Source organism: Micropterus dolomieu, linkage group LG08 (assembly GCF_021292245.1).
Source record: "Micropterus dolomieu isolate WLL.071019.BEF.003 ecotype Adirondacks linkage group LG08, ASM2129224v1, whole genome shotgun sequence".
In the NCBI taxonomy this organism is placed as follows: domain Eukaryota; kingdom Metazoa; phylum Chordata; class Actinopteri; order Centrarchiformes; family Centrarchidae; genus Micropterus; species Micropterus dolomieu.
In genome coordinates, this window is record NC_060157.1 from 31,577,101 (window position 1) to 31,596,280 (window position 19,180).

The window sequence follows — 19,180 nt, forward strand, 5'->3', positions numbered from 1 at the left end:
ATCAAAGGCCTGTTTTCCTCTTTGAGTCTGAACTTTTACAGCGTCGAGGTTGGACTGGAGAAGTGCTGGGGGGTGTGGTCAAAATTACAACATACTGCTACTAACAGTGAAATTTCCTTTTCACTTTGAATGGATGTCAGTATCTGGTTTCTTTCCTACAAACAGTTAAAAAAAATCATCCATATTAGTAAACCAGGTGCAACATGTTAATTCCCCCTGCTTTCAGCCTTCATGCTAAGCTAAGCTAATCTAACAACATCTTGACTCATCTGGTTTTGTACTTAACACGCAGAGAGGCTGGAGTCGATCTTCTTGTCTCAGTCTTGGAAAGAAAGGGAATAAGGCTATTTCCCAACCATTCCTTTAATTTCTTAATTCAAATGTACACTGATAACTATTAACCATTAATAAATTATATTTGAAAACAACCACATGTGAACCTGACCAATGCCCAAAGCTTGACAGAACGGCCAGTGTCCCAAAATGATCTGCTTGAAAGTACAACATATATGACCATTACCCAAAATGACATATAAGAGTGTTGGCAAGTACCAGTCCAGTGACATGCGCACCGGACCTTGAGTATGTTAGGTGAGTTTCATGGCGTTTAACATGCGTTAACGTAACAGTTAACTTCAAACATGTCACCTTTTGACTTTCTTTTTTGGCTTTATTTCATGACAGGACATTTGAGAGACAGGGAATATGGGCAAAAGAGAGGGGATGACATGCAACAAGGGGCTGCGGGTTGCACGGTCTAAGCTAACCAGCGCCCCACCTTTGACTTTCTTTCACACGGTACTTGAACCTCTTTCTCCTGATTCAAAGTCCTTAGTTTACTTGACTCATCCATCCACCCCACCACCTCCTTACATGGACTTTGTCGCTCTTTATTCTACATCAGCTGACTTCTTCTGCCACTAGAAGTCACCGCCTGACAAATAACATAGGCTAAATATGGGTTGTAATAATCTGCTGCTTAATCGACCTAGGACCAGTTGCCTGTAGCATATGAGGCTAACCGTTTTAACCCCATATAAGGGTGTATGGTATGGCTCAGGAAGGACAATTATTGTTTTCGTTATTTGTTTTGTCTTACCTTCACGTGGGTGTTGAGAGAAAGGCAATTTCAATCCATTGTGTGCCCAATACATAGTAGAATTGACAATAAAGTTGACTTTGGCAAAATAAGTATGACACAGAAGAACATGAAGGAAAGTTTCCATCCTAAGGTACATGTCAGGAAACCAAAGCTGAACTTACATGAACTTAACATTGGAGGAGGCTCAACATGCTGCTGAAGACATTTTAAACGACAGAGGGAGCTTACTGTTTACTGCTTTATCCCTCACAGGGGATGAAGATAATTATAATTAATAGATAATTATAATATTATTATAATTATAATATTATAGATAATTAAAGTTAAAGTTAAATAAGAAGGTTTCTAACTGGCTACCTCCATGGAGAAGTTGACCGGTGGTATAACCTCCCAAACACTTGGTGTGTATTTCTTTAACTTAAGTTTGCTGCTACCTCACTTTTATGCTCCTCATCATCTTCACCGTCACCATGGCAACGGAGCACAACACAGCATCACGTGAGACTGATGACATAACTGTTTCTTTCCAGGCGCCGGATTGCTTTTTCCCAGAGTAGCACCATGTACCGCAGGCCTGGCCCTTGGCTCTGCTTTTGTGTTTCTTCCCCTCTGTGGTTGAGGTAGGCTGATTGGCCAGTGTCAGCGTTTCAGGAGCAGTCCTTCTGGGATACTCATCTTATGGGGCACTGTGTCCAAAAAAATGCTCTCACCTTATTTCAAAGTGGCAGGTTTTCCCATAGTGCTGTTTTCCGTTCTTGTCAATAATGCTCTCCTCTTTCCTTTCTTTCCTTTTCCTTCCGTTCAGTCCAGCTTTCCCCAGTCGGTTTCCATTGCATAATTGTAGCCACTCTCCGTTGGTCCCTCTCTTCTGGCCAACAGCTTAAAGGGCTCAGAAAGTCCCACCATTATTATGACTTCAACTTTCCACTTTATGTGTGTCCTAGCAGAGGGAACAAAGTATTATCATTGCAGTTAGCGTTCCTGTGTGATGTAACCTTCTTTAGTGTGCACTGAGCAGAAATCCTTGTGCAAGAGTGACAGAATATCTTGTGTATTAAAAGTGAGAGATGATGATACATATGGTAGACCATAAACTGCTCTTTATCGTGTAGTTTTATAGCAAAAGTCATAATCAAATCACATTTTGAGAGAGTCTGACACTTTGATGAACTCTGGGCTAAGCAACAACAGCAACTTTGATGAACTTCCTGTTGATATTAATTCCACAACAGGCAGTGCAGCCATTACTTACTGTTATTTTTCAGTATGTTTTTTTAAAGGAATCTAGATTTTGCTCTAAATTCTCCTTAAAGGCTATACAATCTCTTAGGCCAGACCTGGAAAAATTTGCAGTCATTTTCCAATAGCGAGGAGCTGTCACAGAAAAGGAGCAACTTTTTAGACAAAACATACAATAGGTTTAACTGAATGTAAAAGCACTTTTCCGTGTCCCGTGAAAAATTATCTTTAGCCCTTTCACTATAGAGTGGAAGCTGTGCACAATCTTTGTGATACATCAGTAGAAAACTAACACCATAGTCTCACTAATAGAGAAACATAGTTGATCTGATTTATATTTATTGTGAAACAGTTTTGGTGCCAGCATAGGCAGTGTATAGAGACAGATAACACAACGGCAATAATCAATACAGAAATTAATAAACAACAGGGTTATACATGCAGACTGGGGAGGTAGAGCACCATACGTGGTATCAATGGATGATTTTTAACATCCCACAAAGATTAACCTGGAGCCCACAGATAAATTTTCATGGCTCTCGACAGTCCCAAAAACATTTGAGTTATGTTCAAACTTTATTGGGTGACATTAGTGGCTGATTCTCATCAACAATGTCACTAACAGCTGCTTCTACAGACAAAAAAAAACTAAACCAAGGTTTTTATGGAGCTTTTATCCACCTCCCTCAGTCCTCCTCCCTCACTTGATTACCATCACTACTTCACCCTAAGGAGAAAAATTATATTAAACCTCAGTGCGAGTGTGTGTGTGAAGAAGGCCTTTTCTGATTGGCTTGAATCAAGTGACGTAAACTTTCAGGAATAAGGAAGTCCCCGTTACTCGCACAGTACCGCGAAATTTCGAAGCTGGTGTGTAAGTAACTTCATGAAATGGCTGAAAATAATTCAAAGTCTAAACTTAAACGAAAGAAATCCTCTGTCGAAGATTTCCAGCCGGAACTATATTCCAGGGGAGCCCTAAAGAAGAGGCATACGACGTTGTTTTCCAGTCGCATTGACGTTACAGCAGAGTCTGGGAGGTGTGTGTTCTGCTTAACTTTCCGTGTCAGTTTTCACCCAAAACCCACCAACAATATTCAAACCTGGCCTAAGCTTATCTTTGCTTTTTTAATACACTGGCCCCCGTTTTATCTCGGGACTTTAATAAAGCCTATACCTGGTGAGAAAACGAACCGTCAGACGAGAGAACCAGCCTCCGCTAATATATTTAGCAGTTTAACGTTTAAGCGCATGATTGAGAAAACATAACTGAAGACATTTTACGAACAAGTGGGTGCCACTGGATAATTCGGCATGTCGGCGATCTAACAATACACATCTGTTGATCTGTAGATAGAAAGCTCAACTTTTAGAATTGCCCTATAGTTGCTTGGTTTATTTTTAATATTATTATTATTATTATTATTAATTAGGAAGATAACAGACTTGGCATTTATAAAAGCAGGTATGTGGAATCGTTGCATGCCGAATGAAGGTATATCATAATGTTTTATAAAAGGGTGCATATTTCCCCATTAAATCCAAAATAATGATAAATGTCAGATTCTTGAAACGGGTTTGGTGTTGCTCTTTCCACAGGAGGATAGGGGTTAGGGGGGGGGGGGGGTTGTGTTAACAGGATACAGCAGAAGATAAGAAAAACATTGGGAGAAAAGCAAATGAGGGCTGAAAAACAGCAAAAAGGAATAAACAAATAAATGAATATACCAAAGTATTGATTGTAAACAAATTACATTTTCAGTATTCAAAATGGAAACCAATACATTTCAGATGTTTTTGTTATATAAAGACCAAAATGTCAGAGCTCCCTGGAGAGTTTTACACTCAGTGGCTATGGAAGTGTAGAGGAGGAAACAAAAAAAGATGTAGCCAGGTGGAGAAAATACTCACTCCTCTCTGACACGGTGCAGCCAACAAACAGACTATTACAGGCAGGAGGCAGGATTTATTGCACGGCTGTTGCATTTGATTGCACAGGTGCACCTAATAAAATCATAACTTACTATGAGAATACATCCAAGCTTTGAAAAAAAATCCTTTGAAAGTTTTTTAGGAGAATTTTCTCCCAAATGGATCAACCAAACGGGAGCACATTGGTGGATGTCACACAAAGTAAAACCACAGCAGAGCAGTCAGATGTGGAGCAGCCTTGTTGTTACACAAAATATTCCAAACATTTGAATCAAGTCACCTTCTTGTTTTTAAAAATGCAAGTAAATTTAAGCTACTTTACTACTTTAAGACACACAGGGTTGGATCTATATTTTTCTCTCTGCTGCTTTGTTATTTACACAATCAGAAACTGTGCACCAGATCAAAGAGTGGTTTCATTAATAATTTGATTGACAGATTAAAAATGCATACAAAATCATTTTTTTAAATTGGGGAAAAAGCAAAACTAAAAACATCACAAGCAACAGGCGCTGTGTGATATCTGGTTTACAGGTCAGCGTCTCCTGCAGCAGCGTGGTGGAACAGAGAGCAGCTGCCTGCTGTGGAGGGTCTGTGGGCGTTGTCACTGAAGTCTGCTCTGCCGTACCTGGAGAACCAGCACTGGGACCTAGTTCCTGATCTTCCCCATCCACGTGAAGCGGTATGTTACCGCATGTCATTACACAGTTCCTATAGTGAAAATGGTGACGTGTGTCTACGTGCTCAGGCTGAGAAGTTCTTGAAGAAGTGACTGATTTCTGTCTAATTCAGTTGTTGTGCATCCCATAGAAAATGTAAAAACACAAATATAGTTTCTAATCCGTACTCCATGTTCTTATACTAAAGTCTCAAAGCATTTGAATGCTGTAGACAGAAGCAAGGCTTTATCTTAGAGACGGGATTTTAGTCCTAATTTCCCCAATTCAAAACTCCCTTCATGCTTACCTAGGCCTGTCACGATAACTACTTTTGTTTGACGATTATTGTCCCAGATATAATTGCAATAAAAGATATCATCGTCATTTTATCCCACAGATATAATGATAAAACTTTTTATTCAGAATAATCTTCAGACAGTGGATTTGGAAATTGTGAAAAAAAATATTAAAGGTTCAGTGTGTAATATTTCTGAGGGTCTATTGACAGAAATGCAGTATAAGATCCATAACTGTGTTTTCAGTGGTGTGTAAAGACCTACCATACTAAACCGTTACGCTTTTATTACCTTAGAATGAGACATTTCTATCTACATAACCACGGGTCCCCCCTTAATGCTGTGTCCACATACAACGCAAATTTAATCCTTGCAGCGCTTTCCTCACGCGGGTTTTATCGCTGGACAACATGATAAGCGAATAAACACAACTTGCGAATCCGACAGCTGTATGAACCCAAATGATTTGTTAGCCCTAATGCCGCATTCAGACCAAACGCAAATTTTCGCCCTCGTGACGCTTTCCTCGCGTGAGTACATTCGCTGCAAGTGTTCACACACAAGGCGATTTTAACGCGATAACGTTAATAAACACAACTTGCCTTTACTACAGCTGTATGAACCCAAAGTAAACATTTTGCTGTGATTAAATAGCAATAAACGGATCAAACTGATGCCGAAATAACTACAATATGATGCAGTTTTGTTAAACATATGAATTCATGCTTTGTCAGGTCTGTCAGCAAGACAGCAGGACAACAACTTCTAAAATGTTTGTTTTCTGAATGGAGTTTGGATCGATCAGGGCTATGCTAACTTGGTCACAGTAAAGTACAACGATAGCTGGACTAAAGTTCCATACACATGTTTTCTTAACTCACCAGGTAGTTCAATCTCCTCGCTTTCTTTTCTCCCAGCAATGTCCAGTTTTGTCCGGTTTTTATATAAATATGAAGTAGTGCCAAACGATGCTAACAACACTGGAACCGGATGTGCACGGAATCTAGCTGCTGAGAAGCTCGAGTGAAGATACATCAACGTCCTATAAACTGAAGTAAAAAGCTTATTTAATAAAAGCAGTTTACTCCTCCCTCGAGCAAACGGCGTAGTTGCGAGCAAAGTCCAGTCCGACCACGGGTGTTTATTTGTCCAAAAGCTGGAGCGCTGCTCCCTGCTCCTCTCCCCCAAGTTTAGCAGCTCTCAGCCAGCCAGCAGATTTTCGATCGCCCGCTCTGCCTGGCCCTCTCCACACAACGCTCTGAAGCTGTCGGTGACGTACGGACAATCTCAACGTTGATAGGCTATCGCGACTCAGTGTCATGCGAATTCCTTCGCTTCGCCTTCGCGTTGCCAGCACTGTCGCCTGCACTTCACGCCGCCCGACAGGAAATCGCGGCTCTACGCATCTTTGCATTGACTTTGTATGTAAACTCACCGCCCCGAACGCTCGCTTCGCTTTTGGTCTGAAAGCACCATAAAAACACATGCTTTGTCATGTCTGTCAGCAAGTCAGCTGGATAACACCTTTTTAAATGTTTGTTTTCTGAATGTTTTCTGAATTTCTTTCTTTTCTCCAAGGGATCCCAGCAGCGAAGCTGTTGAAGCCCTATTGTTTTTGTTCTCATTATTCTTTCTTTCTTTCTTCTTTTTCTCCGCTAAAAGTGTTTGGGCAGCAAAAGCTGCTGGACGAAAAATCACCAAAATTGGCAGGTGGGCTGCAAATTCCACCCACTACTCAGGCAAAAAAATGGCACTCAAAGACCTCATTGTGGCGCTATAACAACCAACTTAATGTTTTTGCAATTATCTCAAACGGCTTGGTTTAGAGTTAAACTTCTTTCATCATTTCAATCTCTGGATTCATCTTCATCTTTGCTCCAGTGGTCTTCTGCTCTAATAATCACTTTTCTCTAAAACCTATTCTTGTGAACTCGTCCCAAATCACAGGAATTTGCATCTTTGCATTGACTTTGAATGTAATGAAGCCGCCTAAAACATTGGATTCGCTTTCAGTGTGAATGGAAAATGATGCAAACCTACACACGAAACAACTGTTTGTTATTATAATGACGAAGAATCTGGGTGAGAGAATGGATTAGCACATGCAGGTAGTGGGGATTGTCTGAGCTACAGAGAGAGCTGGAGGTAAGTAAAAAGTGTTTTGCTGTGAAAAAGCAGCTGCCTGCTCTCATTGGCTGGATGTGGATGTTGAGTCGGCCGACTCCTTCCAAATATTTGGCATGTTAAGGCTCGTGCAGACTACACGACTTTCAGCGTTGGCCAATGGCCGTACCGTTCACACTACATAACTTGCCGTCGTGTGGCGGCAGTCTTGAAGTCGTTGTGGCGTTCACACTACGTGACTGACCGTAACAGGAGGTCAAACACTACACGAGCTGACAGTGGCTGTGTCACCCGACGCTGGTCTCCAAACCACGTTTTCTCAAGAAAACACACGTGAAATGTAAAATGGGAAATGACGCGAACCTACAGACAAAACAGCTGTTGTTGGTTATTATAAAGATAGCAATTATAAAGAAAAAGAATCTGGGTGAAAGGATGGATTAGCACACGCAGGTAGCAGGGATCGTCTGAGCTACAGAGAGAGCTGGAGGGGAGTAAAAAGTGTTTTGCAGTGAAAAAGTAGCTGCCTGCTCTGCCAGCTGCCTGCTCTCATTGGCTGGATGTGGATGTCGCCCTCACTAAAAGACCACGACCGTCCCTCCACAGCTGAGAGGAGGCTGCTCCATCAGCAGGAGCCTCGAGTGGTGGGGGAGAAGAGGGGAGGAAAAGGAGGAGAGGCTGGTCCAGTCAACAGAGAGCTCCTCACAGGCGGCTGACTCCGCTACATATTTGGCATGTTAGATCAGAAATGTGTTGGGGAGCCATTTTGATGCGTCGTTGAGTAGTTCACACATAACGACTGGCAGCTGCAGATCGATCGCTGATTTACCCCTGATCACAGCCTGACGGTCGCCGAGCTCACTGACCGGCAAACTGGGCTTAAAATCATGTAGTGTGAACTAGGCTTTACATGGATGTCACCATGTTGCATCGTCATGTTTCTACAGTAGCTGAAAATGGACAAACAGCACTACAGAGCACGTTTCGACACTATGTTCTTCTTCTTCTTATAGATTTCTGGCAGTGTAGACACTCATCACTACGTTGACTATGTACCTACGAAGAAGAAGAAGAAAAAGAACTAATATACAGCAGGGGTTGGCAGATAAGTTTTGCATTGGATTTTTTATCCATTATTAGATAGTGGGTGAGAATATAAGACATTACATTTTTGGTTGGAAATTCAAGTATCCAGTAGCATACGAAACATACATACATTAAACATACATTTAACATATTTTAAAATCAAATTAAAATTTTTTTAATAAACTTATAACACAGTAGCCACAGTAAACAGTGCAAAAACAGTAAACAGTGCGAATAGAGGTAGAAATCGTCCTGTTGTCTATTGTCCTCCCTGCCTTGACTAGGAGCTGTTGTACAGTGTAATGGCCAGGGGGACAAAGGAGTTTTTAAAGGGATACTATGCGATTCTGCAGAGAGTTTGTTGATAAACAAACTCATGAACGCGCATTGCCATGGTAACCATTCCTACTCTGCTGAAATATAGCAGAATCCACAGCGTCTGCTGCCCGAGAGCATGTTAGCCTCAATAAGAGGGCATGTTTTAGCAGCACTGTAGAAGGTGTGACAACAAGCCTGACAATATTTAAATATGTATTGAAGTGAAATACTTTTCTAAGCCTAAATCTAAGATATGGCGTCTAGTTTATTTATCGGTAGGAAAATCGAGAGGAACTTAAATAGTTAATTAGTGAACAAACATCAAACAAACAATATGTGTAAGTGAGTAATGTGTAACAGTGACAGTGTTACACACAGTAACGTATGGTTTGGCACAGAACATGTAGTTGTACTGTCGCTTTTAGGTGCCACTGTATTTAAACAAAGTCGACACACCGGCTTGTTAACGTCCTCTGAAACTCCCAACACAGACCATGAGCCAGCAGAACCAGAAATGACAGTGAGGCGTGTCTCTGCATAGTTTTTTTCCTGTTTGGCTAAGTGTTATGATGGTGGGGAAAATCCTGCTGTTTATTCGGGTGATGTCTAAGATGTTGGAGACATTCTCATGTAATCAAACACACATGTAAACATAACATGAAATACGAGGTTAGCAAAAATGATCAAGGTCATGTTCACATATTGTATGAGAAGTCTATATGAGAGGCCTATGCTGCTCTCAGTTCCTCTTCACTAACAGTGTTTATTAACCAGTTGCTTCCATGGATCATTACCGTCAGTATCTCAGCCCTTCCTGCACAGATGTTTCAGGTTGAAAGTCCTCCAGTGGCTGAAAAATCGTAAACCATCCCGTTTGCGGTAGGCTTTGAATATTATAATATGAAAAACCTGCAGGAAGTGTTGCATTTCATTGACTTCAGCTTTACAGCAAATGAAAATAACATCAAAGTGGAACAGATTGGAAATATGTAGTGATGGTGAATATGACGTGACTCAAAATTAACTTAAGCCGTTACAGTAGAGCTAATTGTTTTTTTGACCTGGTCTTTATGTGATGGTACTGACCTCTAAAAATGATCGGAATATAAAGTCTGAAAGGGCCATATTTGTCTCATTAAAGGATAACCCATTAGGATGCCATGGAAATCAGCTAATCTTCCTAATAGTCAATACCTGACATACTTTACAGAACACATTACATGATGTTACATTAATATATGTTTAAAAAATGCATATATATACAATTAAAAGCTAGTCACCACTGAACACCAATGTTTAGATAATATTTAAAAGGAGAATTCATATGAAGCGGAACATGAACAGTGAGAAACTGGCACATAGTTCTACCTCCTATTGTTCAGTCTGCCATCTGCTTATAATAACTGCTTTATCACGAGTCAGCAAAGCAGATTTGATTTTAAAAAGGTGTGTTCACTGTGATTGATTGTCTAATCTGCAGCAGTTTCTGCATGACGTAAGTTTACATACTTTGTATTTAAAGTGCTAATCTTTATAAAACCTCTGGCGTGGTAAAAATGAAAGCCTGATGATAGATTTAAATTGTTTCCACACGTGCATACAAACCAGGACAAGTTGTGCAACGTGTCTCTGAGACAGTGACCTTTAATGAAATTCCCTCTGTTATTTTTTTATAAATATAGTGCAACTTTAATCATCTTTCTCAAGTTGGTAAAAACGAGCCTCCCTCTCCTAGTTGCTAAAAGGTCTTAAATTCAGACAGAGTCTGTTTTTCTTTCCATGTCACTTCAGAGACCTGCAGCACTAACGCTTGATGTACAGTGGTGGTGTGACTTCAGTGAAGAGGTTGCTGCCTTCCCTGAACCCTTTCCACCTTCTCCGAGGACTTCGAGTCCAGATCGTTTCAGGCTCAGCTACTCCCAGCAGGACCTCTCAGCACAGACCAGACCTGAACCACAGACACCTGACAGACAGCTGTCCTCTCACAGCAGGCAGAGTCATGATGGCAAGACGGCATCCCTTCAAGCCCTCACTAAAAGACCACGACTGTCCCTCCACAGCCGAGAGGAGGCTGCTCCATCAGCAGGAGCCTCGAGTGGTGGGGGAGAAGAGGGTAGGAAAGGAGGAGAGGCTGGTCCAGTCAACAGAGAGCTCCTCACAGACCAGGTGAGGGTGTATGACAGCCGGGTTTCTCAGCTGGAGGAGGCTGAAAATAAAGAGGAGGTGCAGAATAGTGTCAAAGCAGGAGGAGGAGAAGGAGGAGGGCAGCGGCTGCAGAGCTGTCCCATGTGCCTGCTGGAGTTCCCTGTCGGGTAAGAGGTGCAACACACTTTCATTCTTGCACATAAACATACACTGTCTTGTCTCAACGCTACCAATCAGGACTTGGTCTCGGACAGGGACGGACCCTCCTGGTAGAGAAAGAAACTACTAATACACTACTACTACTGATCTGAAATAAGTGATTTTATTTAAAAGTAAGTAAAGTATGCTCTCACAGAAGAGAAAAGAAAAAGATGTTTTATAAAATTTTTAAGGAAAAAACTAAGGAAAGTCAAAACATTTTAATACTTTTTTAAACACTATATTAGCTTACTTACATCACTTAAGTCCATGTTTAGAGAAATCACTGAGTAAGAATGTGACATCTTTATGCTTTAAACATTTGTAATTTTAAGATTAAAAAGATCTATTGTATCAATAATTTAAGATCAGCTTAATAATATTGAACTAGCGATGGGCAAAGCGTTTTTTTTTCAGTGCACTGAATCATTAGAATCAGTTCATTAAAAAGATTCCTTCACTGACTCGTTCAGTGCTTGACCGGAGCTCCGTCCTGAAACACATCCCGATGAGTACAGATGTAGCAATTGAGCTCTATGTAGCTCTCACTGTGTCACAGCTGGGTGTCAGGTGAGCAGCACAACAAAGCAACCGCTCCATACACTCTATAAGCAAACACTAAAGCTACTAAATACACATCTGATTCTGTAAATCCTCATAGCTGTCCTCTTAGTAATGTGTGTGTGTGTGCCCAGTAACAGTAAATGTTAGCTTATGCATATTATAGATTAACACCTATTTAAAGTCATGTTGGGATTGTACCTAAACACACTGTTTTGAAGCAGGACCTTCAATATTTGGATCAAGTAGCTTGTTAAAAATAAGGTGAGTGTGATTTAGTAGCTACAGGTGTTATTTAAGTGTTGAAGACGTTTAACTGACATTTAAGTAAATATAGGATTTGGATCAAAGTCTGAACCTGACTCTGCTTTGAGCCAGAAAACCTTCTTGGGACATCCCTGTTCAAAACTCATCCAGAAGGTCAGAAGGTGGGTTTGGTGCTGTGTCGTGGTGTGGACGAGGATCAGCAGCCCGGCTCCATCTGTGTGAACAGTCCTGTCTTTGTGCTGCTGTTGGTCCGGTCCTGCTCTGACCCGGTGGCTCTGTGTGCGTTGGCCCCAGACTGCATGACCGGGCTGTGCTCACTCTGCAGGTCTCCGGCAGAAACAATGATTACCTCTGTGTGAGCGGACACAGAGGAGGGCTGGCTGTCCTCCACTCATATTCCCTTGCTCTTGTGCACACTCGTCGTAAACAATTTTAAATAATCGTGCTCAGAATTATACAAATTGATTCAGTGAAGGTTCAGAGGGACATGACAGTGTTTCCAATCAGTCCAAATCATAGCATGCTAATATGTTAAACTGTACCTGCTGAACATCAACATGTTTACAATCTCATTGTGACTATTTAAATCTTTTTCATTTCTAAAGCCTGATGAATTGGATTCCCGTGTCTGTTTGACAGTGAGTTTCTAAGTACATGAGTTTTGACAACAGGCCAACACAGAATGTATGTGTCGGTGTGTGAAAGTGTGTGTTCACAATGTGTGTGTTCACCGTCAGTACCATCAGTGCATCTCCTTGTTCCTGTCTCTCCAGGTTCACCCAGATGGACTGTGACGGCCACCTGGCCCAGTGTCTGTCGGAGATGAATGTGGACGTGACCTGGTGAGCCGACAGGACGCTGGCTGCTCTCCAGGATCTACGGGCAGCCCAGATGCCCCACACACTCCAGTATCCTATCGCATGGAGAAGGACGCACCCAGAGAGCAGCTCGTATGGAGAACACTCACAGGATGTATGCTGAGAAAGGGACTCCTGGACACTGAGTTATACGTCAAGGTGAGAAAGCAGGGTGTTCACCTCTTTTGGAGAAGAAGCATGCACATTGGAAAGATCATTCCTGCCATGGAAGAGGGTTAGTTTTGAGATTTTACACCAGGGGGATTTTGAAAGCTCTGGTCGCAATAACTCAAAGACTCCCCTCAGAGGTGCCTGATCCTGAATTTGGGTCTCTGCGAGCCTGTCCTCTTGGCCTCCGATGCCTTTGATTCCAGCTAGTCAAGAAGATCTCCAAACTAAACTGGCAATCCGACCTGCCTCCGAGAGACCAAAGTGGAGCCGAGCCACCTCCTCCTCACAAAGCCGACCTGTCGATGGAGAGGTTTTCTCTTAGACTGGTCGGATGTGAATTACCCGGCAGTCATGATAACGTGATCACATTGTTCTATTAAATTCTCTTGTTGGAATGAATGAGTTCAAGCTAAAATGAATGTTTTGAATGTACTAAGGCTGTAAGTTAAGGAAGGAAATGGGCTCCCCTAGAGGGGCTGAAATGTTGTCTTGAATAAGTCAAGCGGATGAAAAGCTATTTATCCAACACCACACAGCCTGTGTTTTTAATGGTGCTTTCTTCTCCCCTAAATGCTTACAGTGCGGCGAGCCCCATGGGAGCTGCTTATCAGTATTTACCAATGACATGAGTTATGTGTTGGATAAGTGCAGTGTTGCTCTATTTGCGGATGACATGCCACTAATAAAGTTAATCAGCTGCATCACTCAAAGGCTCAGATATTAAACGGGTTCGAGAGGCCAAATATTTTGAAAATATTGTTAAGAAAATGTATGGAGGAAGATTGGCACTATTGATGACGGCTCAGCTGTCTGGTTGGTGCAGAGATCTGTCTAAGCTCAGAACAAAGCTGCAAGGCTCGGCTGCCCTGCCCGCTGGTTGTGAGGTAGAGTACACGTCTCCAGTGGCTCGTGGTTAACACACAATCTAATGAGTTTATTTAGGCATAACAACCAAATTGCCTGTACTCACAAATGAATTACCTGCCCCCAGTACAGTGACCTATATAGTAACGCTTCTGGGGGTTATCTAGTTAAAGAAAACCCCAGAACATGTGCAGATCTGTAACGTGTAGAGCCGTCACAGTGTGGAACGAGCACCCAGTAAGTCACATTTTAAAAGACGTTAACAATAACCCCAACGTTCGTTAAACGACCTGAAACACTAATATGGAATTAAACATGTTCTTAATTCTTATTTTATATATTGTATTTTGTTGTGTGCGAACCCCAGGAAGAGTAGCTGCTACCGTAATGGCAGCTAATGGGAATTCGAATATAAAAGAAATCACCCTTAAAATCACAAATTGTGTATTTTTGAAACCTTACACAGAGCCAGGCTAGCCATGTCCTGCTTCCAGTTCTGTACTGAATGAGATTGATTGATCCCTCTTCTATTAAATGACTTAGGGGTATTAAGAATCAGTTGAACAAAACTGCATCTTTATTTTTTCTGTGTGTTCTGTGTGTTGGTTCCATCTCAGATCAGGCCTGGCTCGTTGCAGTTTTCAACATGCAAAAATATTCAAGTTATTGTGCAATCTGGAAAAAAAATATTCATACAGATCATGAACAGTTCCTATTTACTCTAAAAATACATAAAAAATTATATTTCTGTCTTTGTCGTACTGACTTTTCCAAATGTGCTTGGCAAGAAACTGTCAAGGGACGGTAAATAAATCTGCACACTGGCCTAAACACGTATATACAAATTTTTTTTACAATAGTTTCTAATGGTTTGTGTTAATTTTCTCCATATCAAATAAATACAGAAAATGGTGCTGGATAAGGAATATTGGTAAATTGCCTCTTCCAGTCTCCCAGTATGAGCAGATTAAGTGGTGATCAGAGGATGTTCTGGCGTTTGAGGCCGACTTCCAGGCAACACACACACACACACACACACACACACACACACACACAAAACTGTAGCATCTGCAAAGATTTTTCTGCTGCCATCTGCAAAAAAGGAAAGACTCAGTTCACGGAAAACCAGTATCATTTTTAATAATTACATATATTTACAAATATGCAGTGAAGCAAAATTAAGCATATCCAACTGGCATTATGTTAGAAAAAAAATCATGGACTAATTTAAATCATTTTTAGATGTCTGAATGGCCCTCGCTGCTCTGTAATGTGGTTTCAAGAACTCCCAGTCAATCCATTGGTCCCTCAAGAAAAGAAGAATGCCACTAACGTATCACCTGGTGTGCAAATAGATCAACAAAACACGGCTCTGATCAACTCAGATGGAGTTTGGGGGGTCGGATGAGGAAGCTTGTCGAATGTGGAAGTGATTTCCAGCTTTTTGAAGTGTGTGTGTGCAGTGACTGTGGATCTACTTCATTATCTCTCCTCTCCCAATCTGTTTCTTCTGTCCCTTTAAAGGCCCTGCAGCTAATTGAGACCCTTTGACTCGGGATCAGCTAATTAATCCTATTATGTGGTTATCAAATTAGCACGGGTCAGATTTCATCAAATCCATCTCAGCCAACCGAGAGCGCTTCTTCTCCAGGGGATCAACACAAAGCTCATTTCAGAGTCCGTGGCATTAATCCATGCTCCTAGTTGATATTCACAGTTGTGCATGTGTTTGATTTTATCCCGGCCTTTTAACAGCTCAAGGCTCCTAAATTTGGTTCCAAATAAGTCGCTTGCTGTGTATAAAGGTGGCAGTATACGAAGTTAAACTTGCATGAACTAGAAACAGCTTAAAGCTTCCTGTATACAAATAAACTCATGGCTTCTTGTTTGGCTTCTTGTTGGTTTTGTACATACTCTGCACCAGCTGGGGAAGTGAAAATCATGATTTAGAAACCCCTTTGATGGATCAGAACCAAAGAGAAATGAGCTGATGTTGGAGAGCTGACCATGTGTTGGGCTGGCTTTACACTGGGCTCCTGCTGTCAGCTGCAGGTTACAGCTCTCAATCAGGACTGGCTGATAACAGAGTTCAATATACTAATATATTGTATTAGTGGGGGGTGGTGATGGCGCAATGGATAAGACACATGCCTTTGGTGTGAGAGACCCGGATTCAATCCCTCACTGTGACCCATCCACCAATGTGTCCCTGAGCAAGACATTAACTCCTAGTTGCTCCAGAGGCGTGCGACCTCCGATATATATAGCAATTGTAAGTCGCTTTGGATAAAAGCGTCAGCTAAAATTAATAAATGTAAATGTACTAATATGATACTCAGAACTGCTCAGTGCATTATTGTTAAATAACAAAGCTTTGTAAAAGAATCTAAATAAAATATAGCCTGAAGTTGGAAACACTTCCCAATTTGGATCAATTTAATGAAGCAATTAAAGCCATTTTTTGATATGACAGTTTTCAACAGCCAATATTACAGATACATTTTGGTCAGTACTCAAATTGTACTGAGCTTCATAATACAGCCCTCGTCCTGATACTATGGGCAGTTCTGTTTATACTGCATTGGGTGTCTGCATACACAGATGTGTTCAGAAGTTTGGACTGTACCCGGACAGGTGGGAAATTAACACCATGGATGCAGAGAGTACAATAAAGTGTGGAAGTTGTTGTTAAATCCAGGCCACCTACTGTCCGTAAAGTTAAGTAATTTAGTCAAATGCGTCACGTACAGAACGGAATGAGGACATGTTTGACGTGAAACTGAAATTAAACTGCGTCTCTGCTCTGTGATTAACAGGTCCTATGCTTTCAAATATTTGATATCTTTTGCTTTCTTGATAAAAGGTCTTTATTATTCAGCAGCACTGCTAACAGGATGCTGCCTGTACACTGTGGTGCAGACTAGTGTCTCTGTACACCGGCCCGCCCTCTCAGAGGCTAAAAGAAGACCTTTTATTCCTCTTAGACATAAAACAATATTTAAAATACATTTGAATTTCATTTAAACATGATTTTTGATTATTTGTCATTTTATTTGGTCTTTTTTTTAACTAAAGAACAATCTAACATGTGAAGTTGCACTGAGCTGTGGTTGCACCATGTAAAGCCAGCCTTAGTGTGGAGACGGAAACACACAATGAGCCCAAAATGGAGACGTTTCCACAAGACAGCACAACCAACCTGTCGCATGATATTTTCGACCGGCTGCATATGGTCACGCAGTGGCAGCTGGTGTGGAAGAATCTGAGCTCAGCCAGCAGGCCTGTACACACTGTGGAGGCCATAGCCAATGAGCTGCTTTGTTTTTCAGCTGACATCCTGATATAATGTGTTTCTAAAGCTGCCAGACTTTTAGTATACCATGGCCTTTACACACCTTTCTAAATACAGGACTGTATGAATGCTGTCTGCTGCACAACACCTACCTGTGACATTTCTGAATGATAATTTGGCTTTGGGAAAACTTGTATTGCAGGACGCCATCTATACATCATGCTTTAATGCTGACGCTCCGTCTCTTCCTGACACCACGTCTGAGGTTGGCTTAGATGCTACTCTTGTGAATATATAGGCCGGTCATAAGTAATTTGCTCTGTATGGATTATTTGAATGGATTCATTAAAAATAAAAAGATCCAGTCAGGACTGAAGCAGGCTACTGTGCTCCGAAAATATCGAGTCCCCTACAGATTGGATTTGACCAACCCCGATAGAGTCTAGCCTTCAGGTGATCTGTACCTACTGAAGCCATGATGGGTGAAGACATGTTCAATAAGAGATAAGTGCAATCAGAGACATGGTAATTAATACGATCTTTGAGGCACTTATTAAATAAAAAGTCGTCTCCCAGTTAACCCCCCTCCCACCCCACCCAAAAAAAGAAAAGTTTGTGGTTACGGATGAAAATGTGCCACTTGCATCAATAAAAAGGCATCGTCAATTTTGGATTCACTACCTACATTATAATACACAATAATAACTTATTTTTTCCTTTGTCATTGTACATTCTTGTTTTGTGTGAGGCATCGCCCCCCCTCCCTACAAGATAGAGAAAAAAAAAAATTAATAAAACAACAAAAGTGCACGTAAAATTTCAAGTCCTTCAGCAGAACTGTCATATTGATCCAGGGACATGAGACGGACATGAGAAGTGTGTTCATGACGGCAGGCACAGAATGAAACAGCTCTCTGTTCAAATTACAAAGCCAGTCGTGCTTCGACACGAGGATGGACAGTCGAAGGGGGGAAGGAATGAAGCCGACGGAGAAAAAGAAAAGAAAGGGGAAGACAACGTAACGACAGGGAATGTTCTTGAAGTCCAGTATCTTTGTTTTCCTTGTAGATGACAAGAAGAGTTCAGTACCCGACACAACAATCTGAATCGTCCAGGAAGGAAACTCTCCCATTTTCCTGTTTGCTTTGCCTTGTTGACAGGTCCAGAGGGGGAGTTCGTCCTCCCTGTTGTCCTTTACTCTTCCTCCTCCTCCTCGCCTTTCAGAGTTGGCTTGCGAGTGGTTTTTTGGCTGAGACGGCAGCTTGGACAAACAGTAGGTGGGCGAAGGAGGAAGCTGGTCTCTCCTTCATACAGACTCGTCTGTGGATAGCAGCAGGGGGTTGATGTATTCAAATCCCTCAAACTCGGACTGGTCTATTCTCTTGATGACGTCCCTGAGGAAGAGGGAGACAGAAAGAGGAATTAGAGCCGTCGTTTTATCACGAACCCAGAACACAATGGCAAACCTGGATCAAGTCCTGAACAAAGGCAGGGACAGATTTGTTTCACAGCTCTGACAGAGAGAGCCCCCCTACTGTTTTAAAATGTCACAGAGGCACATGTTAGACGTATGCCTATGAAACCCAAAGTTACTGTAACATATAGCTTTTAAAAATACACGTCATAAAAACTGTACCTGCTGCTACTGTTTTAAAAAGTCTACACCTGTGCGCGAGCTGTAAAACCACCTGATGGGTTCGTGTTTCTTGTTTGTTGCTCTCAGAATAAATCCTTAAAAGCCTGTAAAATGGCCTCTGAGTACATGATGTCAGACAGACAGAAAGAACATGGTGCAGACTAATAAGTGGAGGAACTCGAGCAGCTTCTTTGTTTCCTGAGTATGCTGTTTCTATTAACAAAGGCATAATCACAGGTAAATGGAGCAGAACCCATAACTAGTGGGCTCAGAGAGGTTGGGTAAAAATAATTGTAGCCCCTTAGCAACACTGCTGACTTCTCCTGTAGCAACATGCTGTTTACTCATCTGTGTGTGTGTGTGTGTGTGTGTGTGTGTGTGTGTGTGTGTGTGTGTGTGTGTGTGTGTGTGTGTGTGTGTGTGTGTGTGTGTG

The 19,180-nt window shown here is 41.6% G+C and overlaps 1 protein-coding gene across 1 annotated transcript; it reads left to right on the forward strand.

Moving 5' to 3' along the window:
• The first annotated feature begins 1,572 nt into the window (after nucleotides 1–1,572).
• si:ch73-70k4.1 lies at nucleotides 1,573–15,705 on the forward strand. The gene is made up of 6 exons (XM_046056108.1): nucleotides 1,573–1,600; nucleotides 3,162–3,215; nucleotides 3,288–3,381; nucleotides 4,808–4,955; nucleotides 10,548–11,068; nucleotides 12,701–15,705. Exons 1-6 carry the CDS (start codon nucleotides 1,573–1,575, stop codon nucleotides 12,771–12,773), a joined length of 918 nt encoding a protein of 305 aa, XP_045912064.1. The 3' UTR covers nucleotides 12,774–15,705.
• Nucleotides 15,706–19,180: the final 3,475 nt, after the last annotated feature.